General features: G+C 41.9%; 1 protein-coding gene across 1 annotated transcript in view; it reads left to right on the top strand.

Moving 5' to 3' along the window:
• Positions 1-26,571, top strand: part of KIAA1549L (KIAA1549-like ortholog) — a 144,976-nt gene that overhangs the window by 50,194 nt on the left and 68,211 nt on the right. The window contains exons 2-8 of the mRNA XM_014949275.1: positions 10,539-10,871; positions 13,698-14,312; positions 15,715-15,827; positions 17,333-17,552; positions 19,182-19,315; positions 21,790-21,952; positions 26,204-26,263. Coding sequence (XP_014804761.1) covers positions 10,661-10,871; positions 13,698-14,312; positions 15,715-15,827; positions 17,333-17,552; positions 19,182-19,315; positions 21,790-21,952; positions 26,204-26,263 — 1,516 coding nt within the window. The 5' untranslated portion in view covers positions 10,539-10,660. The remainder of the gene's footprint in view (positions 1-10,538; positions 10,872-13,697; positions 14,313-15,714; positions 15,828-17,332; positions 17,553-19,181; positions 19,316-21,789; positions 21,953-26,203; positions 26,264-26,571) is intronic.

A 26,571-nucleotide genomic window follows, 5' to 3' on the forward strand; every position in this document is an offset into this window, starting at 1 on the left:
ACCATATAGGACCAATATTTGCATTTGTATAACATTTCTACTGGATTTTAATTCATGACTGAAAAGTTAGATTTGACAGGGCAGTTATTTAACCTTTTTATCATCAGGGACTGGACTCCCTGTTTGTGCTCTTAGCCTCTTGTACTCTGTCAGTGGGGGTGGCTGATTTTTTTTCTTTTTTTTTTAATTACTGACAGTAATCTTGTCCTGTCAGACAAGTATTTGCAGCGATTTCCAAGAGGTGAGAAAGTGAAATGAAGCGACATATTGCTATAAACTTGAGCTATTGCTACTTTTATGCAGTGAAGAAAAGATCCTGAAAATAAAGGCTAATGAGCTGTGCAAAGCACAGTCAAAGTCATAGAAAATGGAAATAATTTTTAAACATTTGCATGATAGTTTCTAGCCTGAGCCAAGTCCTCATCTACTGTAGAGCAGACAAGGAGCTTAAGAATTAATTAACTAGTTGGTATGCATAGTTCATTAAGATGTAATTTTAAATTGTAATCTATATTGCACTTCATGTTGAATATCCACTGCAGGTCATAGCAAAGTTGTAGGTTGATTTGTTGTTCAGAAGAATTTAGTTGCTGCTCCATCATCCAGACTTGACCTCAGGAAGCTCTCTGACAGCTCCTGGAAGCTGAAAGTTTCGTTTATAGGAAACTGATTTCCCTGCTTTTGAGAGAGGGTCCTTGCTACATTTGTAAAAGGTAGGAATCAAAGGACAATATTGAAGATGATGTGTGTTGGGGCTTAACCCCACCTGGCGACTAGGACCATGCAGCTGCTCGCTTACAATTCCTATAACATGCAGCTCAAATCATGGGTTACAACAGTTTGAAGGTACATCCTTTGAGTCAGGTTATAGGATTTAACAGTGCAATGAACTACTGCCCTTGCTTCTAGCCTGGCTAGAAACAAGGGATTCCTACTCTTGTAATTCCCATAGCATGCAACTCAAACCCCCGGTTTAACTTTACTCCTGATTTCTCTACCAACACTCTTCTCATCCCAAATCTAAAACACAGCACTACACTGGCTGCCATCAAGAAAGTCAACCCCATCCCAGCCCAAACCATGACAAAGTGTATAGGGCTTTCTTCCTGGTTTCTGTCCTTTACGTGGAGAGACAGAAGAAAAACCCCAAAGCCTTAAAAAGCAGCTCTCTCTGCTGTCCCTTACCCTCAGTGCTGTCAAGCCTGCTCGGGAAAAGAATTTTTCTAATCTAAGAAAAAAAAATCCATTTTATGTGTACTCTTTTGCAACAAAAGCTGATGTTTGTAGTCTCATTCACTGACATAAAGAGGAGTTTCCTCCAAAGAAGGATGTGCCCCATTTCAGCTCAAAAGTTGTCTATTAACTCATTCATGGTAGTGGATCTTATGCATTCATTGATTTAACCTCTGTGTCTTTTGGGGACAAGTAATAGACTTTGCTTTTTTGGATTCAGAAATTGTGTTGTATACCATGATGGATAAACACTGGTTATTTGGTGCAAATATTGAAGAGAGAATAGAATTTGGACTTGATTATAATTTTGTTGTGTTTTTTAAAAAAAACTGTTATTTGCTCTACTTCAAATGTTAGGTAGTCTTTTCAGATACTCTCTTCAGTGTGACCAGAAATTTTTCTGATCTAAAAATCAATAAAATATTGATTTTTATTTTTTATTTTTTTTAAGAGCAGTGACTTTCATACCTTGAAAGCATTATCTGTGCAGACAGAAAAAGCAGGATGCTTCTGTGTGTGACCTACATTTCTTTCCTGGTCTTCACCTCTTTATCCTTCATTACAGTCAGAAGCCACAGGCAGTGGAAAGAGCTTGAGATCAGCAAAAGGCATTATGGAAACCCCTGTCCTTGTATTGATCCTGTATAGGCAGCATCTCTGAGACCACATCTCTCCTTGGAGAGATTAAACCTCTCTCCTGGGTATCATGCTGGGATAGATGCCAAAAGAGGGTCTGCCTCTGTGTCCTCCAGGGCAAGCACAGGGATGGCCAGGGGGCAGCCTTCCTGTCTGCCCTTCATGTCTTGCCCTAAAATAGCCACTAAAAAGCAGAGAGAGCTTGTTCTCCCCTGGCCTTGGCGCTTGCATGTGTGTTCCCTGTAGTAACTGTAGCTTCAAACCTCTGAAATGGATGAAAGAAGTCAAAATTAAGTGGTTTTAAGGTTGTAAGGATATGGTGTCAGGCATTTGGATTGCACAATGCTTAGCTACAGCCATATAACGTACTCTTTCACAGCTGATGCTTCCAGCATATATACGTATGAGGTAGAGCTGATCCTGTGAGAATCAGCAGTTCTTGGATTTAGTTTTCTTCTCTGAAACTGTTTAGGTCTGTAACATGGAGTAATCCATGTTCTTTCTGCTCCTGTAAAATGAGCAGCACTTGGAGTTAGAAGTGCTTGGTTAACAGTAGCATTGGCTAAAGATGCTCGTGCCACCAGGCTGTTTGTTACCACCTCTCTGCTGGAGGCTCTCACACCTGCAGCACCAGAGGAATATCCACCTGCACACCAGTGTTTTGATGCCTTAGACTTCTGAAGCCCTGAGGTGGGGGCCTCCCCTCCATCAGGGGAGCAGAGAGAGGGCAGCAGAAGTTGCCACCACTGCACTGGATTGAGTGTTTCACCCTCCTAGTGCAGGTACTGGTTACTCCAGAGGGTCTTCTCCACTCATGGGTTACAGCCTCAAGTGTTACATGCAAAAAAAATTCCCTTGAAGATGTGCTTGGTTTGGTGAGCAGAAAGCTTTTTGCCTCAAGGGAACGTTTGCAATTACCCAACCAGCATGTCAAAATATACCGTATTATGTAATTTGGTGCACAGTTCAACCTTTTGAAAGCACTGTTGTTTCTTTAAAAAAGTTCTGGAGACAATTTTATTTCAGTTTATTTTGCTTTGTAGAATAACCCTGCACAGCTTTTAGCAGGGATTCTCTTCGGTCTCCTCTTTTATTTGATTTTGCAGGGGGAGTTTAAACTCTCAAGGCTTTATTAAAGGGGTAGCTTCTAGTTAAGAAAATACATTTACATTGCATATAATAAGAAAGCTGTACTATTGTTGACTTGTAAATACTAGTGGAAAAAATGAAGCAGAGTCCACATTTCCTGTACTTTCCTTCCAAACTGCCAAAGAGTCTAAGCAGATCCAAGTTTAATCCCAAAGCTCTTCTCATGCTCATTCAGAATTTGGTACCACGCTTACAGCCTGTCCTAGCTCCTGAAATTAAAAAGAAAAATAAAAAAGGGAGGGGACAAGTCAGTCCTTTAAAAATGTGATTTGCTTAAAAACCATGAGATGAATACTAATATAGTCGGTTTTACTTAAGGGGTGGGTTTTTGTTTGGTTGGGATTTTTTTTTTGCTTTTCTGTTTTCCCCATTCAAACGTCCCTCAAATATTGTAACACGCAAGACAAAATCATGAGAATTGGCAGCTTTGGTGTTGCACGTTTCCAAATGACCTTGAATTTTTTTTGCTACATTGTTCCTTAAATCATTTATGCTGATGCTAGCAGTGTCTATAGAAATTTCCCTGAATAAACACAATTCCTTCACAAAAGTCTGTATAAATGTGGGTTTACAAAGAAATAGATAAGCAGTGTGCTAGCTAAATAAGGCTGTCAGGCTCATGAAAGCATGGATCCTAAAAGTGTTGCTAAATTAGCAATAAAAAATAATAATAAAAATATATATGTCATTCATTCCCTTAAATTCTGTGAATAATCTGATAAATTTGGATTTATCAGATTTTGGATAAATCTGATAAAGGAGGAATGGTAGCAGGTATGTTCAGTGGGAGCAGGGACAATAGCCCCTATAGCACATCCTGCTTTCTATATGATTATGTGCAATTATCCTGCAGCACTGCGTGGCGATGAAATCCTCCTCTGCCACGCTCTTCTTTCCTGCCTTTCCTAATGATGTGGCTGAACATCTGCTCTGTGAATACAGCGCGCAGATGATGCAGCTGGAATTGCCAGTGGCAGAACTGTTTCCTCGACGACAGGAGAGCGTTGTTTTACCCTGGCTAATCCGTTGTCTCTTATACTGCTCTTCACCTCCATCCCCGCTTGCTGGGTACGATTAAAGCATCCCGGCAGAGCTGCCCATGTGGCCAAGGAGACACATTTTCCCCCCCAGGCGAGGCTGGCGCTTGGTACAAGTCCCACCAGTCTGTCAGTTCCTTGCAGCAATACTGATGACAGCCGTGAAGCATGCTCTGCTCTCCACAATCCCAGCCAGCTTACATTTGGGCTAGGTAAGCAACAAAGGCAGGACGTGATGAAAGCAACAGAGAAGTACATTTTCATTGCAGCCCTTAGATTTTTCATTTCATAGCTAAAAGGTTGCCTTTGATTCAAAGCTTTGCCACCGGTGTGTTTCCCTTGGTACCCAGAGGGAAATGGGTCTGTGGGAGAGGGGAAGATGCACAAACATTCCCAACAGAACACATTGCTGCTTTGATTTTTCACATGAGCAAAAATATAGCTCTGCAATTGAGATGGCTGAATATTGTGTCCAAACACTTTTCTATCACTTCTTATGAAGTTCAGACTTTTGTTGTTGTTGTTGAGAAGAAAACTTTGTACAATATGGTACCTCCCCATACATGTTTTCTCACTGAAAAACTGTTTTGTTTAAACAGAATTCTGGTGGTATGGGGACAAAATATTTTTCCTGGTTGTCAAAAATAAATTAATAATATTTTTCAGATGTTCTTTTCTGAGATCACTGGGAAGAGGGCTTTTTTTTTTTTTTTTTGACAGGAGATGGTGCTTGTTTTTAATGACTGGGTCCTGTAGGTGTTGACTATTACAGGGAAATAGAGGCTAGGATGCAAACAACCTCAGATATAGGATGCAACCAACCTAAGATACTGGTATGAAGATCTCTGTTTTAATCTTGCGAGTCAGAATTTTGGGCTTGGAAGGTTAATATCTAATTTGAGAAAATTTACAACCAAAAAAATTGTGAGAATCAGTCTACTGAATTACTGTAAACTTTTCCCAGAATCTGCCCAAATAAATTGATATTAAGGAGGTGACAGAACAGGATTTATTTTGTTGATTTATTTACCTTCGCTCTTTTGAGGAAGTTACTGCAATCCCAACGAAGAGGTTTTCTCCACCATCCGTTCCAGCCGTAGTAGTGGTGGGTTGGCAGCTGCCAAAAAGTGTGTGTATTTGCCACAGAAACCGGCACAGCTCTGGCTTTGTGAACCAGGGCTCGGTACAGGTGTTTGTGGGTAGGCTTCTTGACATGGCATTTAACAGGTTAAATATCATGCAAAAGGTGGGAAATTAGGCTGCAAATGCCTTTGCGGTATGGTGCCAAAAGTGAGATGTAGAATGCAAGAGCTGTGATGTAACAATTTCATCAATGTACAGCTGGAATAACAGAGATTATGAAGGCATAATTAAGTTTTACCATTCTGTACAGTGAGGAAGAGTAAAATTTTGATCTGCTGCGTAGCTATTTTTAAACACGTTTTGCTGAGTATCTGTCTCTTATTGGTAGCATACTTCATATCCTTTAACCCGTGAAATCTGCATTCCTTGTGCCATTTTTCCAATTGTAAACACTTATGGGATAAAAAAAAAAAAAAATTATTCATTTTAGGAAACTCTGAAGTGGCTCAGATAACATGCATCAAACTGTGTAGGCTTAATATTCTTCAACAGAAGAAAATTGCATGGCCCTGTGAATAGGGTGGTGCCTTTTTCCACTGGTGTAACAGATTCTTTTTCTGTTTATTCCCCTGACGTATCCCATATCGTCACATCTGACCTTTGATCACTCAGTCTTTCATGGCAAAACAATAATAAGTGGGAAACTTATACCTGTGATAAGGAAAAAAATATTCATTTTTTGATATACCAGTGGCATGGGTTTTATGAGGTGATGCAGCCCTAGGATAGTGCTGTCCATTACTGGATTGACTGGGGTAAAGTGGGAAATGGTCTCTCTCAGCAGTACTTATCTTGTAAGTAGATTGTTATTTTTATGTGTGTTTGTAATTAATGTGTAAGTAATATGTTTGCAAGCAATGTGTTTCTCACAAATTGATTTTTTTAAAGTTATTTTTGGAATCACTTTGCCTTAGGGCTGATTGATTTAGACCTATATAAAACCCAAATTGTTTATGTAATTTAATGTTTGGATTTCCACTGTGATTTAGATGGCTACAGTTATTCTTATAGAGATACTACAGTTAATAGCAGTTGGGAATTATTTTTGTCATATCTTTTGTCTCAGAAATTAATAATTAAATTAATTTGAAAATTGAAATCTTGTCTTCAATATGCTGAAGATTATGAAAAGATATATACCTGACGTATAATAGGAAGATGTTTGGGCAGTCATACTATAAAATCTTCATGTGTCCTTTCCATCAGCTTCAGTCTTAAAAGTTATTAATCCAGATCTGTGAGTAATGAAATGGAAGTCAAGACAACAAAAATGTTCTATCATTGAAGGTACCTTTGAGTTGATATTTTGTAGTGGCTCAGAAGTGGCAAAACAGTTTTTCTCTGCTGCTACAACGAGGAAAACTCTGATTAGTCGTTGTGTTTCCTTTGGTAGAGTTGTGGGCTGTTATTCAGCTGAGGTTTTCAAACCTTTTTTTAGCCTTTTCGTGGAGGGAAGTATTTGAATCCCAACTGTTTTTTTCTTAATTCAGTTGGAGCTGAGTTCGTTTTGTGAGCATGTTAACAAGCAGATACTCATCTGTTCTGAGAGAAATGTCTGAACAATGCTTGTAGTCTATGGTTTAGCTTTAGGTGTTAGACTAACACCAGGGTGTTAGACTTGATGACCCTTATGGATCCCTTACAACTTGAGATTTTCTGTGATTCTATGAAATATAGGTCTTATGGGCAAAACAGACAGGCATTCTCATTAGCCACTACTTTTTCCATGGAAGATTTGCTTATGAACTAGTTGTCTCATTGAAATAACCAAACCTGTGTGAAGAATAACATGCCACTCTGGTGTCTCAGGAGCAGGGGCAGAAGTTGGACAATAAGTGACACCTCTTGCTCCAGAGGTCATTATCCTTTTTTTCACTGTCACATACACATCGCCTTCAACCTTCAAACAGGCACAGGGTGCCTATGCTAATGCTATCCCTTTTACTTTATTGGGGAGGGGTGGTGGTCGTGAGGGGAGATGTTGGTTTTCCTCTTTGTCACCTCTGTGCTCTTCTTTGGTCCCTCTATAGACTTTAGGTGTGCATAAAACAGCTCAGAAATTATAACCCCATGATTTTTCTCTAAACTGTATAGATTTGTAACTTCCTGGTGTGGCATATTGATGTTTCTCATTATTGCAAATGGAAAGATCCCTAATCAGTGATGGAGGTTGTAATGAGGTTACTGCTAAATGGGTTTTAGGAATGTTGGAGGTGGCGGTTAGTCAATAGCATGAAGTATGAAAGAATAACAGATAATCCTAAGACATGAGAAACTGCTAGTGGTATGTACAAGCAACGGATCAGTGCCCATTGCATGTGGGGTGGAATTCTCATTGCAACTTTCACGTTAATTTGAATTGGTTGTCTTCTTTCATCCAGTGTTTTCAGCTGTTGATAGAGGTAGATGTGAAATATTTACCTTTGTCCACCCTTTCTCCGTGCTGTCTTGGTTGCACAGGATTTGATGTGACTCTCTGGTTGCTGATATCATCCTACCAATTCTTAAGTAAAGAGTGTGTACTTCAGTTTAAACTCCATGTGTTGGGAAGATAATTTTACCTTTTGCGTGCTTTGTCCAGTTACAACCAGGATGTTGAATTTATGGCGAAGTTTGAAATAGATACAGATAGTCAGTATCTTTCTGTAGAGGCAGAATAATAAAAAAAAAAACCAACTGCTGCGGTGGAATACTAATATTGTATATCAGTTGCAGAATATTGTATAATTTTTTTAAACCTTCGGTAGTTCAAGAGCTTTACTTCATTAATGGACATAAACAGAAAAATTGCCAGTTGTTAAGGAATGGAAGAAATAAGAACTGAAGGACTTAAGAATTAAGCAGTGGTTAGAGGACATTTCTATTCAGCGTTTTATCTTCTTTGCGTTATTTCAGCTTTTCTTTACTTGTCAAAATGTAGTAACATTAATTCAACACTTATTTTCAGGTTTATATTGTCTCTCTGCTCGTAATCATTCTCATTAAACCAAAGTGTGAAGAAATATACGAGGACTGGTGCAGACTGTGTGTGGATTGATGTTGACAGATTTTGCTATTTTAGAAAGCAAGAAAACATTGTCTTATTTCCTTTCCCTTTAGGACTCTCTTTGCTAAGTGCCAGATGAAATCCCATGTGAAGGCTTTGCATTCACTGTTCAGTATGGCCTTTCAGTTCAGAGGTGAAAGAAGGCAGTTTGAGGTGTAACAGGTCAGGTAATGATGACTTCATCAACTGAGATGACCTCACAGAAATTTAATCTGCAGGTTGCCCAAGGCCTGATTTTGCAAAGCACACCATCTAGCTCTTTATTTCAACCATATGTTTGAATCCATTCTAGTTGAGCAAAATACGTCTTCTTTCCTTCCTGCTGTTAAAAATCTGCCTGACTGTAACAGGAAAGGAAGAGCCACCAAAACACAGTGTAAATCACCATGTGCCTTCCAAAATATGGTGGAGCATGTAGAATATCAGAAATCAGGCCACACCAGTCATTTAGGTCCTGGGTCTCCCAGTGACATATCAGCTGCCACGGCACAAATAAAAAAAAGGATTTTTGTGCTGTGAACCTCTCCTGGTGGGTCAAGTTCCCTGATGGACTCTGTAGCCTCCTCTTCCAAGCCTACTGATCGTCTGCTGCAGCTTCATAAAGGCTGATTTGCTTTCCCCTTAGCGTGCTTATCTCTCGTTGCTGTAGGTAGCACTGTGTCTGCCTACATTTGCTTTTCTCCAAAACGCTAGTGTGCAAGTTAGCCCATGTTAAAAGAAAGGTCTGAGGACTTTTTCAGTTGCTAGAAGGGCAGAGCTCTGTTTGGTTGCCCATCCTGGAGCTGCTCCCCTAAAACAACTTGTTTCTGGATTCTGTATTCATTCTTGCGTTTCAGTGGAAGACAGATTCTTCACCACGGCTTAATAAAACTTGTAAATACAGGGATAAAAAGGAGGATCTGTGGGTTTTCTGTTTGTTGGTTTGGGTTTTTTTTTTTTGTGGGTTCTTTTTGTTTATAGAGTAAAAATGCCACACTGAACATAATTCCAGCACGTTCCTGTTGAATGCACACAGGAGCCTGAAGGAGCCAGTCTAATCATCTACTTTGGCCTGTGCATATGGATGATGGGCGGTGTAGCACAAGGGCATCACAAAAAAGAAACTTAGCTTTAAATAGGTGCAGCATGACCCATTTTCCTCTCTTGCTCTGTGTGGTGTTCTGCTGCTGGCTCCTGTTTGTGTGGGCTGAGCCCCTTCTGTTGCCAGTCAACTGTTGCCTCTGTTGACTCCTGGGTTTGTTGGTGGCTGGAACTAATGTCCAGCCTGTTTTATAACCGTGTATCTCAAGGTCTTCTTACTCTTCCATGCCATTAGGGATATGGAGGAGGGTGGCATCTTCTGTGTCTTGATCCAGATGGAGTTGGAGGGCAGGGACTGGCTCCCTGTTGTGCCTCTGTTTAGCTATGCGAGGGGCATGGCTCTGCGTGGTAGCAAGTGCCAGTACTGAATTGTGATCTATTATCTTGGTGGTGGGGGAGGGGAAGAAAACCTCTTAAATTTTACTCTTGAGTGAATCTTAATCTTTAAATTAGTAGGAACGGGAGATTTCCCGTGCCATGATTTTTAGAATAACTGTAATCATTTTAAGAAAACAAAGCCTAGGAACATGATGGTGTTGAATGTAGAGTAAACCGGTGTTTGAAATGCTGCGTTGTACATCTGCACATATCAAAAAAGGAGTTTAATTTCCTAATTTGTTTTGGATCTTACTCCCCTTTCCTCATGTTCATCCCTGTTTTATTTTCCTCCTTTTGTGTCTATAATTGCATGCGTTATTAGAACTGGCAAGATGAGCACCTCCAGATGCATCCTACAGGAACCCAGCCAATGCTGACTCTATTCCCATGTCAGACTGCATGCCAAGTCAGTGAAGCTTGGTTGTCAAAATCTATTTCTTTTATTCATTGCTTCTAAATCCATCTTTTCACATAATATTTTGACACAGAGTGGCTGACCTCGAGAATTGTCCCAAGCTTAAGAAGGTGTCTTTTAGTATGTTGAACAATCCTAGTTAAAAATCCTGTTTTAAAATAGTACAGTCTAAGAAGCTTTCCTTTTTCTTCTGTTAGATGAGAAATTTGAGGGGTTTATAATCTGTCTCGTACCTTTTACTGTTTTTTGTAGTGGTGGGTTTTTCAATTTTTTTCTGAATTTTTATGCCCTTTGAATACAAAAAAAAAAAAAGTTGACTAATTTTACTAAACATAATGCATTTCATGTTGCGATTTGTTGCAAAAGTCAACAATTCTTCCTTTTGGGGAAGAATATACTCATTTTACTTATTATTTTACAGGTATCGGTCATCAGCAGATCAACCTTGCTGCTTCTACAGGATCTTTTCCTAATTGGAGATCTATACTATCACCAACACGGCCTTCCACAGAAACGAAGACTTCCTCAATAGCTGATATTTCTATGGGACAGACTTTGGAGAATGCAAACTTGCTTCAGATGATAAAAACAACACTGACTGGCACACGTACTAGAACCTCGGATCAAACTCATCTGTCGCCCACTCTTTATCAAGGCAGTGGAAACAGTGCATCCCAGGAACCCGCTGAAGTTTCAGCTGAGTCGCCTCTGAGGTCATCATCTCAAGATGCAGATGAAACAGCTGCTGTATCAGGTTTGCCTCAACTTGGTATGTTTGCCACACTGTCCACTACACCATCAGTGACACATTTGAGCACAGCTGTGCCATTTCAGCCAATACCATTAGAAACACCCTCCATTTCAAAACAGAGCACATCAGGATCAGACATGCTTGCTGCTGTTCCATCACCATCATTCTCCTCATTGGTAATTCAGTCACCTCATACCATTAACTTTTCTAAACCAGCTACACTGCCCATCAAAGTGCCTTTGTCTGCAGATCCTGAAGGTTTCTTCAGCACAGATTCAGCCAGCTCAAAGGTTAGTGAAAGCAGAAATAGTCCTCTAAGCATGGTCACTGTAGTACCTTCTGGTGTGGTGAATCACAGAAAGAGTCCTGAGTTGTTTACAGGTACTGTGCCTTTCAGTCTCTTTGGATCGACAACAGTGCACTTTACAGAAAAAGTGGGAAAAGGGTCTCCTTCAGAAAAGACCTCTTTTTTGTCTGTATACACTGTGTCAGAAACATACCAGTCTTCCCTGCCAGTAACTTCCAGAAGCCTCTCACAGTCTCCGTATGAGAGCATGTATAATGTCTCTTCTACTGGAGTGAAACAAAGCAGTCAGCTGTTGACTGACCGAAACAGTGATGTCACTCCTCTGTCATCACCAGTTTTTCAGGATAAAGCAGAGGTTTCTACATCAGTCTTCCATCCGCTGGGAACTTCACATCTAATACCCCAAATGAGTCATCCTCAGTCCTCCACAGCACTGACTAATTGCACTACAGGCTCTCCCAGTGCACCTCTCATGTCATCAGCTTCCGAGAGCCTGGCTGAGGTGTTGAGCTCAACAGAGAGCACGTCTTCCCTCTCATTGCCAAAATCACTTATTCCAGATGCAAAGCACGCTCCCAATGCAGTGCTGCCAGTAGGAGCATTTAGAAGTGAAACTGATTTTCTCTTTAGAAATGCAACACAGTCCACAACAAGTGCAAAGTCTCCCTTGCTAACTGAGACAAATGACACCTTCACTATGGGAGCACACACAGACAGTCCCAGTGCAACAGCAGCCGATGAGGATACTTTGCAAACCCCTTTGACTGTTTCCTCACAGTACTCGGTGGTGACTCTGAATCAGACTTTTGCAGAAGATCTGACTGATGAAGCTTACCAGGCAAATGGCATGCCATTGCCAACTGCTTCTCCACGTACTTTCCCAACTTCTGATGGCTTTCCCAGGGCAAGAACAGCTCAACAGCCTTTCACAAGAGGGATGACAGCAAAGATGCCCACAAACTTTAATGCTAATAGTGTCCTGTCTTATGGATCTCAGCTTTCCGAAGTTTCTCCAGATACCCTAACAAGTAAACACCCCGAAGGATCAAAGATATTAAGCACTGTTTTGGCAACAGGCATGACTAGTCCTGATCTAGCTGCAATGCTGTTAATTACTTCCACTGCAGGCCTTTCAAAACCGGAACCTGCTATTGCAAATGCTTCTGCTACTGGTATTTTTGTGACCGCACGTGTCCCACCTGGTGCTGCAGAAAGTCCAGCCATAACTGAAAATAGAGACAGAAATATGAGACTACCAACTGTTGTGACCCCACACACAGAATATTCACCTCCAAGATCTTTAAGTCATTTTCCCTTTGGTCAAACTTCTCGTTCAGGTGATAGAAAGCATCTCGCCTCTGTTGTGCCTCCAGCAGTTTCCTTGACAACGGTGATGGACAGCCACAGCTCCAGCTTTTCTGGGATTTTGAGTGCAGGCTCTGAAAGCAATTTAGATCCTGTCAGCTCTCCTGAAGTCGTGACTTCAGTTTCTGTGTGGACCAATACAGCGTTGCTGTCCTCGGCTGGCACTAGTGTTCCTTCGGTTAAAACTTCAGTAGAAACGACAGTAAGAGAAGTTCCTCCAAGTACTTCCGAGTTGAAAACTGAGTACCATGCACCATATTCAGTAGTTTCAGGTCTGCAAAAGACAATGAATACAAATAAGCAGCCACTCTTCTCCAACCCTTCAGCAAACTATACGTATGCAAACGCTAGTCAAAACATTTCAGATTCACCCTTTGCTGGAGTGAAATCAAATAGTTTTCCAGAATTTGATGTAGATAAGTTTGCATTGAAAACATCTCCTGTTCAGTATTCATCCCTTGCCACCACTTTGACAGTGCCTGACCCCGTGCAAAAAAAGCATGGAAGCACAGCTGAAAACATTGCTAATTTCTTTACTGTTGGAGACATTGATACCAGTATACACTATGAAGCACCTCTCCATTTACATGTGCCTTCTGTTAATGATACAGGTGCTTTCCCCATCTCTCTAGAATCGCAAACAACAAATGCTGGAAAGATTACTTTACTGACAAAAACCTTAGGCACAGCACCGATGTTGGCTTTTCAGCTCACTGGCAACCAGGCTGTTTCGACCAGCAATGCAAACAGTGCCATCCACAAAAACGGTGCCATCCACAACATACTGTCTACCAAGTTCCCCTCTCCTGTAACCAACCTTTCTAGCTCAACTCTCTTGCATAGTTTTATTACAGAAGAAGACATTGGGTCTGGAAACTTGCCAGAATTTGCAGATAACCAGTTAGAGTCCTCTGGTTATTTGGTTATAGATGATAAAAATCCAGCTACGTTTAGTGTGGAGGAGTGGGACAAAAGTGCTACAAGACATAGTCTAGTTCCCAGTAATATATCCACTAAAGCTACTAAGGGCATCCCATTGCAAACCCCTACCACCAGTGCTCTGCAGTCAGTCATCATAACTTCTGTCCATGCATCACCAACACCACTAACTTCTCCTTTTTTGTCAACAACCAACTTTACCCATTCTGTCATTACAGTGTTATCTGGAGTATCTTCTGGTGCAATACCTACAGTAGGAACTTCAGAAGCAAAACCACTAACAAGAAAATCATCTCCAGCTTCACCAGTGCCAGCTTCTTCCTTCCTTTCTCTAGGCACTGAAAACACACCTTTGCCATCTGTGATGGCTTTAAGCACACCAGTACTGACATTAACAAAAAATAACACTGCCACAAAATTGACATCAGATCTAAGCTTAGTAGGAACACATACAGATTTTCCTTTTGCAACAAGAAACACAACTGCATTGCCTGCGGAGGTGACAGCTATGTTCATAACCCCTAAAAGCAGCACGGTCACCGCTTTCACACTCGCACCCACAGCACACGTACCAAGGCAGATAGAAACAACAGTAACAGACACCCAGAAGTTCCCAAGCTCAGAAATCACCAAAACGTCAACCCCATATCCACTGACAATTACAGCAGCTTTGACATCTATTACAGCATCAGCGAAAACAACTAGGCTTCCCCCTACTCCCGTGGAAAACATCTCTGCTCCTCCTGAAACCACGGCAGCAGCCGCTTTCGCTAACATGACAGCAGCTCCTCCCCTGGATTGCCGGCTCTCCAGCAACCTTATGGTTAAAACAGGTACGTGGGGCCACTGGATTTGCTGAAAGGACCTCTCTTGTCTATGAGGGGCAACTGGTGATGAGTGGGAAATACACTCAAGTGTCGAAGAGCACTCGAGTCGGGGGCATTAGTGATTAATCTGGGGGTGAGGCTGCTGCATTGACAAACTAGACAGATCAAAGCAGAGTTGCTAGAGAGGAGTGGCATTGCCTTTATTGGTAGCTTGGATTTTACAAGGAATGTGTCAAGTGAAGTAGTGATATCAGGTACCCTTTAAGTTCAGTGGGTCACTGCAGGGATCTAGCAGAACCACCTTTGTGGAGTGACTACCCGGTATGACATGATGGTTTGGTCTCTGCTTTGTAGGAAGGAGTCTGTGTCGCTGAAGAAGACAGTGCAGTAACCTGCCTCTTTAGCCCTGTTTACAAATGAATACCTAATTCTGTTTTTACATGAACACTTAATTCTATCATTAAAGATTCAAAGATTCATGCGAAAATAATGTTTAGTATTTAGACTTGTGTGCTTCAGAATAGTAGAATTTTGAGCTGAGTAAACAGTACCACTTCTGGCGCTTGCTGTTTATTTGTTTTGGTTTGGGTTTTTTGTTTTGTTTTTATTGTCAGCTTTTCCTTATCTGTAAGAACTCTGGACTAAAGGGGTCTGGAGACGTGTCTTGCCCAGGCTGCATATGGACTCCTTATGGTAGCACAGTGCAGCACCAGATGTGTGTATCTTGGAATAGCTACATAAAAGGGTTTATGACCTTGTATAGAACTGAATGATACTGGGAACAATGAAATAAGCAGCTTTTGGACCGAATGTGTGCTTGGTGGCTCAGTAGTATGAGTACAACAACTATCTCTAAAGAGAGAAGTAGCTTGTATCAGTATATCATTGAAACTACTAAGCGCAGCTATAAAAATCTTTCTGCGAATTATAAGAGAAAAAGAAAAAACTAGTGATAATGTTAATAAAGAAAGTGTACAGACACTTCCCAAAAAATTATTGCAGCAGGGGAGTAACATATTTCTTTGTTTCTTTAACTCTGGAGGTGAAGGAATGAAGCACACATCCTGTGCAGCCCCAGCTCAGTCCCCTGGGAATGCTGCACCAGTCTGTCTGCAGGCAATCGAGTGGCATCGTGCCTCCCTCAAAAAAAAGGCAGCAGGGGAAAGACTTCTTGGTGCTAAAGAACTTGCATTTGTTAGATCTCACTCTGGAAACAATGGACTATTGCCATGGGATGAATAGGGAACTCGGGGATACTGCTGAGCCTTTGCAGCTCTTGTTCCCATTGGAGCTGCTGCAAATCCTAGCTGCTTTGATGACCTCCACCCAGCTAGCACAACATGAAATAATTTAAAAAAGTGAACAGTAGCATGTCTCAAACCAACATGTGGCTTTTGTTGTTCCACAGTTCTGTTTCTGAACACAAGGAGGATGCTGATCAGTAATGCCTTCAAGGAGAGTGTGAGAAAAGGACTCAACCAAGTGCTGAGACAAGCTTTCAACCAAAATGTCAGTGCTCAGGTAAGCATGCTTGGCTTGCCTGCATGATCTCACCAAAACAGCTCTCCAGTCAAGAGAATCTCAGCAGGCTGCAGCGCCAGTGGTGTTTCCAGATGCAGGAAGCCTCTTGGAGGGGAGCACCGAGCTTTTCCTATGGACAGCAGGCATAGGTGGTACCCACTCTTGGCTCTGAAAATATAAGGACCACTCCAAAGCTTTTGCCATTTTGTCTGATTAAGTAGAAGGGTGAAACGCAACTTTCTTTTTGGTACGTTCTGGGAAATGACTACTGACAGCAGTTTCCTCCTCCCCCTGCAGCTCAGGAATGACGCTGGTTCACGGTCAGCTGAGTGCAGCTGTGCCCAACCTGGATCTATTGCAAGAGCGGGGCTGGTAAATGGGGTGTCACTGCTGTCAGTCTGCTCCCTGGTTTGAAAACCCAGTACCTGACAAGTGCAATTCCACAGGGACAAAAATCCTGAGCAGGGGAAAAGCAGGTTTTATTGAAAATAAATGAGGGAGACATGTTGAGCTAAATTGCACGAACCTCTGCATTGCTGCGTGTAAGAGCAGACACAGGTGGATCACTGGGGCACTCTTCTCTGCAACGCAGGTGTCCGTGCACTTAGGCAGGGGTTTGTGCTGAGTTCCAAGGCTGTTAGGAGTGATACTCAACAAGCCATTGGGAAAGTAAAAAATTTTTCCTCGAAATAAGAGGGCATGAGGTTGATTTTTGTCCCCATGCTCTGTTGCTGCAAGTTCAGATGACGTTAGTTGGTTTGGGAATTGTGTATTCCTGACTCTTAGAAGCAGCAATTAAAACTGTGAGACTTTTTTCTCCCACCTTCTTGTAAACCTGAGAGAAGCTGCCTTTTTCTAACCAAGGAAACCAGCTAAAACTTTGTGTGGAGGATCAGCTTCAGGGCTTAAGCTTTTTGCAAAATACAGAGTTTTGACATAAAACTTAACTCATGCTTTGGCTCACAGTGTGTTCCTTTTTGTGGTTTGTCATTTCTACTTATATAGGTGATAGCTTAACTATCTGGGACAGTATGGGAAAAATAGTATGGAGTAGAGTTGTGGTTGAAGAATCAAATATTGCAAACTTTTGTCTTTCAAAAATCTGTCTCCAAACCTGCAATGACAGACACATGTGCAAAGGCAGGGAACTTCAGGTATGAAGTGGGAGCTGGATGTTCTCTGGATTCTCTATATTTTTATATTCATGGGTAGAACATCCCAGTATCTAGACACGAATGAAGCCTCAGTCTGAATTAGAGGTAGGTGAGCTGTGGTAGCAATACTGCACTGCTTCTGTTTGGAGCAAGTGCTGCATGGGCTGGGTCTAAAGCTCTCTGAGCAGTTCTGCTAATACTGTGTCTGATGTGACACTAACTGATCCTGTAGGGCTTATTGGGGATTACAGGGTAAAAACTCCACAGGGGAGCCATACTCAGGATGAGAAGTCCCATCAAACAGCAGTTGAACTGCAAATGAAATAATAAATGTTTCCCTGTGTGTTTTAGGTTGAAATCCTCGAGCAATCCAGTAACCTAACAATTGGTTACTACGTTACGCGGGGCAGGATGGTTTTTATGCCATCGGCTGTAATTGAAAGGCTTCTTGCCTACGGGATTAGCAACGCCACAGCGGATATAAAACAGCACGTCCCACATCTCCAGTCTGTGGTGGCCCTGGCCTTGCCGTGGAAGCCCCTTCCTGCCTACCACTTCCAGCTGAAAACAGGTGAGCGAGGTCCTGCCAGCGTTGTGACTGTGTTGATGGCTCAGTGCACGGGGATGATGCTCCTCGTCCCTTTGCTGTCCTGCCTGAACCCCAGCTGTCCGGCATAGCAGCTGGCCAAGCTCTGCTTTGGTCTTTGCTGTCCTACCCGAGCCCTAGCTGTCTGGCATAGCAGCTGGCCAAGCTCTGCTTTGGTTTAGAATCATAGAATCATAGAATGGTTTGGGTTGGAAGGGACCTCAAAGATCATCGAGTTCCAACCCCCCTGCCATGGGCAGGGACACTTCCCACCAGAGCAGGTTGTTCAAGGCCCCATCCAGCCTGGCCTTGAACACTTCCAGGGATGGGGCATCCACAACTTCCCTGGGCAACCTGTTCCAGTGTCTCACCACCCTCATAGTAAAAAATTTCTTTCTGATATCTAATCTGAATCTTTTTTTTCTTCCAATTTAAAACCGTTTCCCCTTGTCCTATCATTACCCTTCCTGGCAAAGAGTCCCTCCCCAGCTCTTCTATAGGCACCCTTCAGATATTGAAAGGCTGCTATAAGGTCTCCCCAGAGCCTTCTCTTCTCCAGGCTGAACAATCCCAGCTCCCTCAGCCTGTCTTCATAGGAGAGGTGCTCCATCCCTCGGATCATCTCCGTGGCCCTCCGCTGCACCTATTCCAGCTGGTCCATGTCCTTTCTGTGTTGAGGACTCCACAGCTGGACACAGTATTCCAGGTGGGGTCTCACGAGTGCAGAGTAGAGGGGCAGACGTGTTGATGTTCCTGGCACGAGCAGGACAGCTGGTGTGTGCATCCTGCTCTGCTGTCACCTCTGGTGGCACTGCTGCGAAACGAAGTGGCATCGCGTTAGGGACGAGTCACGCCAATATCCTCAACTAAGGCTTGGTGCTTGATTAAAACAGACTTTAATTGATGGGTTGTGCTGCAGCCTGTGTGTTCCTTTTGAGGACAATCAGCTGAGAAACATGACTATACGAGAGATACACATTGTTCTGGCCGGGCCCATTGGATTTGACTTAGTCTCTAGCAGTTTAACCCAGGGTCATTGCTTAACTGCTCCGTACTGGGGCAGGCATTGATTCAGAGCAGTTGCAGTGCAGCAGAACAGTATAAGCTATGAGAGGGCAGAGAATGCTGTGAAATAATGGATTCAATTGTAAAAAGATTTCTTATGTGTGGTTTACATGTTTATTATTGCAATTAGCCAGTTAAGTACAATTTTCCCAGCATAAACAGAATGAAAATCAGTATCATGACTGATTATGCCTTGCAAAAGCCAACGACCTCCAAGATTTAAGAGTATAACTTGCATTTTAGAATGATTTCACTTATTGCCTGGCTCTGAGTAAGTACAATGAACTGGTCTTATCATCTTATATATCATTGCAGAAACAATAACCATTTGTTTGTGGAGAGTATCAGCTCTAATAATGCAATTTAACTCTTATGTTATGTCTTAATTAAGGCTAGTTTAGTGCAGTGCTTGAATGATATAAACTGATCCTATGTGGCATTATTTTCACCTGCTTAATTTTTAAATTGGTCATCTTGCTGTCAGGCGTGACAGGAGTTATGCAACCAAGAACATTTTGTCCACATACAAACACATTGTTCCTTTTCCAGAGCTGCAGTTTGTGGGTCAAACGGACAATATCCAGTCATGCAAATTTGTTCAGACCATGGAGCAACGGTTACAGAGAGCATTTCAGGATGCTGAAAGAAAGGTCTTAAACACCAGCAACAACTTAACCGTTCAGGTACACCACTGTGTGCTTTGCCAGTGACTGTTGTCAAACTCTCTGGGTTATTCCTTCCTATGTGTATGCTTGCATTTCAACATAATGTCGTGCGTATGCTTGCATATGCAAATGTCTTTGATAGGCACTATGGAAGTAAGTTTATGTTTTCATCTGAAATAAGATTGTTTTATTTATTGCAGGAAAACTTATAAATGCATGATTTATAGAAGACAGTTACTGTTATTTTCATGAATTAGAATTATAATGTTTGCAGTCAAATAATTTAAGTGAAATTCAAATAAAAATAGATATATAAAGATATTATTCCAAATTTTATTTTATTTTACTGAATATGTTATTCTGACATGTTAGTTGTCAGTTTATACCTATTCAGGTATAAAGATAATGTTTGTAGCTGTCTGTAAGATCTAAGCTGATGGAATATATTTCTTTCTTTTTTGTGTGCATTCCATTTCCATACTCACAGGCCCAAATTTGCTATTAAGGGCATGATTTTTGCAGACCTTTATATGTATAGTGGGCCAACACCCTTCTGCGGTGCCCTACATCAGGAATAAAGAAATTATCCTCTGGGTGATATAATGCTTTGTATTTGACTTATGATAAAACTCTGTGCATGGATTTTTACTCTTCAGAATAGTTTGCATGTAGCTTATCAGAAGGAGAAAACTGGTCATCAGACCTCTGTGTAGCTACTTTGGTACTGTCTCTTGTGAGCTTGTGTTCAAACTGAAGGAGCTCAGAGAGGCAAAAAAGCGCATGCCAAGAGCTGACCTACTGCAGTAGGTAAAGGGATTATCAAGCTTTTCAGTAGCTGGGCCTGTGATGCTGAGGGGAGCTTCATGTTGGCTAATTTGATTGCTTCAGAAGTGGTAGATCTCACAAAGCACCCAGGCAATTTTATAAAGAGCCCTAGAAGAAGATAGTAGTTGTGGGTTTTGTGGGTATTTGCAGCTTAGGAAGCGATAGGATGGAGGTTTTGGAGGCAAGATATAAACTAGGAAGTAAGAGACTCAAGGGTGTGATCTTCAGGATGATTTTTTCTGAAATTATTTCAGTACCATGCAAAGGACTAAATCAGCGCAACAGAAAATAGTAGGAGGGTTTTAGACTAGTTATAAACTGAGAGGTAGTTCTGAAGCAGATGGAGCTGATTCAGACAAGATCTTAATGCATTACAAGAGTAGAGGGAAGGGCAGCAAGATGGCTCTAAACGGCATGAAAAAACTTCCATGCAAGGAGAAATTAAATCGGCTGTGGTTCTCCAACCACAAATGGTGCAGTGAATCAAGACTGATCATTTGGAGTTTCTCATAGCAGAACTACTCAGGTTTAAATAAAAAGAAGAATCCTTTCACACAGCAGGTAATAAGGCCTTGAGGATGGCCGAATGTAACCGGAAAAAAGTATGGAAGTCACAAAAAGCGATTGGGCAAACCTATAGAATAAAAAGTCATCAATTGTTTTTTAAACCCAAGTATATGATTTATGGCTCAGACCATAGCTGTGGGCTAACCTTACACAGTGGAAAAGAGCCCTCTCCTCTTATCCTCTGCTATTCTCTAACCATCTTCTCCAGGCCATTTGCAAGAGGATGTCGGCTAGGCAGACCTTTGCCTTGACCTCAAACTCTTCTGATGCTTTTATTATACTGTGTTTTATGTTTTTACTTAGTGGTCCAAATCATAAAAATGGGCTATTTAAATACTATTCATGGATGCTGAATGCTGTTGGCCCTACCTACAGTACCAGTAGCCAAAAAACATCTCTCTTGTCCTAGATCATGAGTGTTCTGAGAAAACATATTTTTTCCCAGTCTTGTCCTTCCTTCACCTCTCTGCTTCCTGCATAAAGCTGATGTTTGAAGATCTGATCCAGTACTCACTAAATAGAATTGGTCCTTTAATGTAGCCATCAGTTTTGGGCTTAGGAAGAGGCTGGCATAGAGCTAAAGTGGGGAGCAGTGCTGGCAATTTTATGACACTAGGAACCGAAGAGACGCGGTGTCTCTCTTTATTTCATATGGAGAAGGTATAGGTCTAGATAGCTGCACTAGGAAGGCAGCAAAGAGAGCAAAACATACAGGCCTAATTGCTCTGCATGAAGTAATTAACGATTTTTTTCTGGTAAGCATACTTTGCCTCATCTTACATTTCCTTGTAAAAACGAGGGAAAAACATTTTCAGTCCTCACTGTACCTTTTCTGCCTGCTGCTGTCCTCAAGTAACTCTGCATGTGCTAAAGTAGGAATTAAAGTATCACAAACTGGTTTACACAATCATTTTAAGTGAGCTATATCTAATGCATTGTTCAAGTTAACTTCTTCCCAGTTTGTTTGCACTGGTTTTGGGATTTTTTTGTTTGTTTTTTTGGTTGTGTGGTTGTTTTTTTGGGGGAGGAGGGGGTTTATTATTTTTTTTTTCAACTAAGCTGAAACACAGATGCAAATTATTTCTTTACCTCTGTTTCAGATTTTGAACACCTCCAATGTCTCCCAAGCTGTCACTCTGTTTTATGTAGTGAACAATCAAAGCACAACTCTAAATGGCACTATTTCCAGCAACCTTCTCAATCAGCTGTCAGCTGAGCTGGTGGGTTTCTATCTAACCTACCCGCCTCTCACCATTGCAGAATGTAAGTATGTGCTTCCCAACACACAGCTCCTTAAGATTAGCAAGTGTTGGGCTTTCGCTTTGAAACCACCATAAGCTTTGTCGTCAAGCTCACTAACTGTAGATGTTTTCAATGACTGCTTTTTAAACTTTTGATTCTTTAAAAAAAAAAAAAAAAAAAAGTGGGGAATCAGGTGTGGGGTTTTTCTGGGTTCAGTGTTTACTGTTTAAGAAAAACATATATATGCTGACACTAATAAAAATTGCCTGTGCCAGGTTACAAACAAAATAAAATTGTAGTTTTATATAAAAACAAACCACAGTATTTCCTTAAATCTCCATTTCAGGAAAACTTAGCGCAGCACATGAAGTTCATCTTCAGCACAGCCCTTGACTGCAGTGAATACTCAGCCCCGATGCTTGCTCCAGTGGCAGGGCTGGGTGGCTTTCAGTGGGTGTTTTGATAGGGGGTGAGCTCTATCTATGCTTCCTCGATTAAAAAGTTGGTGGTGTATTTGCTGAACTTCATCCTCAGTTTAGAATGTGGTCTAAGCACTTTAGCACCAATAATTTGCTGGCTTTTCAGTTGTTGTGAAGAGTCAGAGCTACGGAGAGCGGGAGACAGTTGTGTGTCTGGGCAGCCTGTGTGGCAGATACGCTCTCTGACTCTGCATGCTAATTTCTCTAAAATGAATAAAGGGACAAGACATTTGATTACGTGGATTTCTGTTTAATCTGCTTGTTAAACATGGCATGTGAAATTAAGGTCACTGTAGAGCCGGGTTATCCGTTCGCTGGAGGAGATGAGTGTTCACTGGAAGCGAGAGGAGACAGGGACATGCTGGGTATGTCAGCACATGGTGATCGACTCTGGATAAGGAAGGGCAGGTTTCATGATCTCACTGTCTGTAAATCTTCCCGAGATGCTTGTTAAATTTGAAATACTGTGCTCAAATACCAGTAAAAATCTGGTTAAGCTTCTGGTTGCTATCAAACTCACCGCAAAGGCTAAACCAGAGATAGAGTAGTTTGCAATTTCTCATTTTGCAAGTATTGAAATAATCGGGCACATAAGGATAGAGGCCAAATATGTCTTTATGATCAGAACATTGAACTGACTGGATTCATAGCTTTGGGCAAAATTATTAAGGTGCCTGTTCATTTTCTGATTCTAAGAAAAAGCATAACCAGGCTGGTGGAGAGAGCACTGGGGAAAACGCAAATTACCTTTTTTGTCGGTCCATTTTATTTGCAAACAGCCCAACAGCAGAGTAATTATCTTGTGCAATTCCTCATCAGTTACTTGCACAATATGCTCTCTGGGTAAGTGGTTCCTCTCTGGTGCAAGGCATTTGGGAATCACAACTAACTCTAGTGACTGTGCAAATCCTAGAAAAAGGAGGATATATTTTTCTTGAGGCATTACCTATCTAAATTGGATATTTGCAAACAAGTACGTTAAAATCCCAAAAGATGAGTTCTTGCAGTTTGTTGGCGCACTTTTGAATCAAACTTTCCATCACAGGATGAGAGATGTCTCAGGACAGACTTGTGTTTTCACCAGGCCTTTCCACAGGCAGGGGGAGGTGGATGGAAGGCATCCATCTCTTGGACACAGGGTGTGCTTGAGGACCTAGAAAAGGATGTAGACCATTCATGAGACAGGCTCCTTCCTGTTCGTGGCTGGTGGGTGAGCCTGTCACAAGGTCTGGGCCTAGAGAGTGGTGGTGAATGGAGTTAAATCCAGTTGGCGGCCGGTCACGAGTGGTGTCCCACAGGGCTCGGTACTGGGACATGTTCTTTTTAATATCTTTATCAATGACCTGGACGAGGGGATCGAGTGCACCCTCAGCAAGTTTGCAGGCAAAACCAAGCTGGGTGGCAGTGTTGACCTGCTGGAGGGTAGAGAGGCTTTGCAGAGGGATCTGGACAGGCTGGCTGGATGGGCCGAGACCAACAGGATGAGTTTCAATAAGGCCAAGTGCCGGGTCCTGCACTTGGGTCACAACAACCCCAGGCAGCGCTACAGGCTGGGGGCAGAGTGGCTGGAGCTGCCTGACAGAAAAGGACCTGGGGGTGTTGGTCGACTGTCGGCTGAACATGAGCCCAGCAGTGTGCCCAGGTGGCCAAGAAGGCCAATGGTATCCTGGCCTGTATCAGGAACAGTGTGGTGAGTAGGGCCCGAGAGGTGATCGTCCCCCTGTACTCGGCACTGGTGAGGCCTCACCTCGAGTACTGTGTCCAGTTTTGGGCCCTTTACCACAAAAAAAGACATTGAGGTGCTGAAGCGGGTCCAGAGAAGGGCCACAAAACTGGTGAGGGGTCTGGAGAGTAAGTCTTATGAGGAGATGCTGAGGGAGCTGGGGTTGTTTAGTCTGAAGAAGAGGAGGCTGAGGGGAGACCTTATCGCGCTCTATAACTACCTGAAGTGGTGTGTAGAGAAGCGGGGGTCGGCCTCGTCTCCCACGTCACAGGAGATAGGAAAGGGGAAATGGCCTCAAGTTGTGCCAGGGGAGGTTTAGATTGGATATTAGGAAACATTACTTCACAGAAAGGGTTATCCAGCGTTGGAATAGGCTGCCCAGGGAGGTGGTTGAGGCACCATCCCTGGAGGTGTTCAAAAGACAGCTTGACATGGTCCTCGAGAATATGGTTTAGTGTAGTGTTGTTGTTTGTTTGTTTGTTTGTTTTGGTTTTTTGTTGTTGTTGCTTATTTCTTATTTATTTATTTGTCAGAGTTAGGTTGATGGTTGGACTAGATGATTTTTAAGGTCCCTTCCAACCTAGACGATTCTATGATTCTAAGAGTGCCCCATGGGCAGGACTTGTCTTCACAGGGCATCCAACAGCACAAGGAGAAAGCCCAAGAAAGTGGTTTTTTTTTTAATAGTGGCTGTGTTCAGTTCAAGCTTTTGGCCTCCAAAATAGGCCTGTTGCACAGGAAGACGATTATGCCTCTTCTTGCAATACAGGCGTATACTTGGTAGTCGGGAGCTGTGGAAGACATTTGTCACACAGTGAGAGTCTCATGTGGTATTGCAGTTCTCTACTGATCCCTGCACATGATGAACTGACCCGATAAAGTCTTTAGCTAGTGCTCCTTTAACAACTAATAGCTTATATTTCATGTTGAAGTTCTTGGTTTTATTCCCAGTGCAGCAGGTATACTGCAAACTCATGAACTTAATGCGCGTGTAGTATTTATGGCTTCAGACTGGTAGCGTGTCTTGTGAAAATGTTTACTTTGAAAAGTGTTTGATGCTTATTCATGTGGCAGTGCATTTGTTTCAAACACTGATGCTTTTTTCAGAGCACATTATTCCCCAGTAGACTCCTGTGGCTCCTCCAGAGCCTTTGCAGTCTGTCATGGAAATGCACAGCTCAGGACACGCCATGAAATCCCTCCTCAAAAGCAGTTACTGTCTGTAATCAGATGCTTTACAGTGTTTACTATTTCAAGCCACTTTGGAGTTTAAAAATCAAGGTAACTCAATGACAGTGTATCAACATGCAAGGCAGGGATATTTTCTGAATTAAGTTCCAAGTGTTAATGCTTTCCGCATTGCATAAATCTATTGGAAAAAATGCTGAGCTGTATAATGAATTAGGCTGTAAAGTTCAATGTGCTGCTAATTCACTTTGGAGATGGAAAAGCTAGCAAAAGGCATCAAAACAGCAAACATCAGTTTCTCGCAGGTGTAAACACATATGGCAGTAATACTTTAAATGGTGCTCAGTGAGTACCACAGTCTAAGGTGTGTTCACAGTTTTGTTAGTCTCGTTTGTAATTCATGTGGAGCTGCACCCTGGTGAAATCTGATCCTGGTTTATTTTAATATTATTTTAGGTTAAAATGGTGGTCTGGGTTAAGTAAGTATTAAGTCACAGAATCACCAGAGAATGTAATCTTGTTTCCCCAGGGATTATTCATAGAGTGAAAGCAGCAGAAATGTATATAACATAGACACATGCATATTACATGTCATTTTTAGTAATGGGCAATCTTTGGCTTTGCCCCAGATGATGTATCAGCCAATATTTTGGCAACAGAAGATACATGTTCTACTTTGTACAGCAGCGCCTGTACTGTTTACACTTGATGTCCTTTTTCACACAGAAGAGATGTTGTAATCCTGAAAACTGTACATCTAGATTTCCTTCTGGGCCATAGTTCGATTTTATTTATCAGTGACTGGTTAACCAAATAGTTTTGGGACAAATAAAGTGTAGGATATTGAAATATTATGACATAATTTCAATTTTTATTTTAAAGCTTTGGAGTATCCAAACCTCGATGTCTCAGAGTCAACTAGAGACTACTGGGTGATAACAGGTACTTTTAAATCTCCTTCCCTCTTCTGTGGACTTCAGATAATAATTTTTAGTGCTTAGTTATATAAACACATTGGTGCAGTAGTTTTATGCAAAAAATAAGTGGCTGCCAGCCGAACCTTCGTGTTGCATTCAACTGGGCAAATGTATTTAACATTACTCTTGGGCATAACTGTGATTCATCATCTTAAACTGAGATGTCTCCTGCTTCCAACACTCACCTCAGAATTTATGCCACTTTGGTTTAAGCACTTCAGAGAGCAGCATTATCTTCTCAGAGTTTTAAAATGCAAATAGGCTTCCCCCCCC

The sequence above is a fragment of the Calidris pugnax genome, unplaced genomic scaffold, assembly GCF_001431845.1.
Source record: "Calidris pugnax isolate Ruff unplaced genomic scaffold, ASM143184v1 scaffold177, whole genome shotgun sequence".
Taxonomy (NCBI): Eukaryota; Metazoa; Chordata; class Aves; order Charadriiformes; family Scolopacidae; genus Calidris; species Calidris pugnax.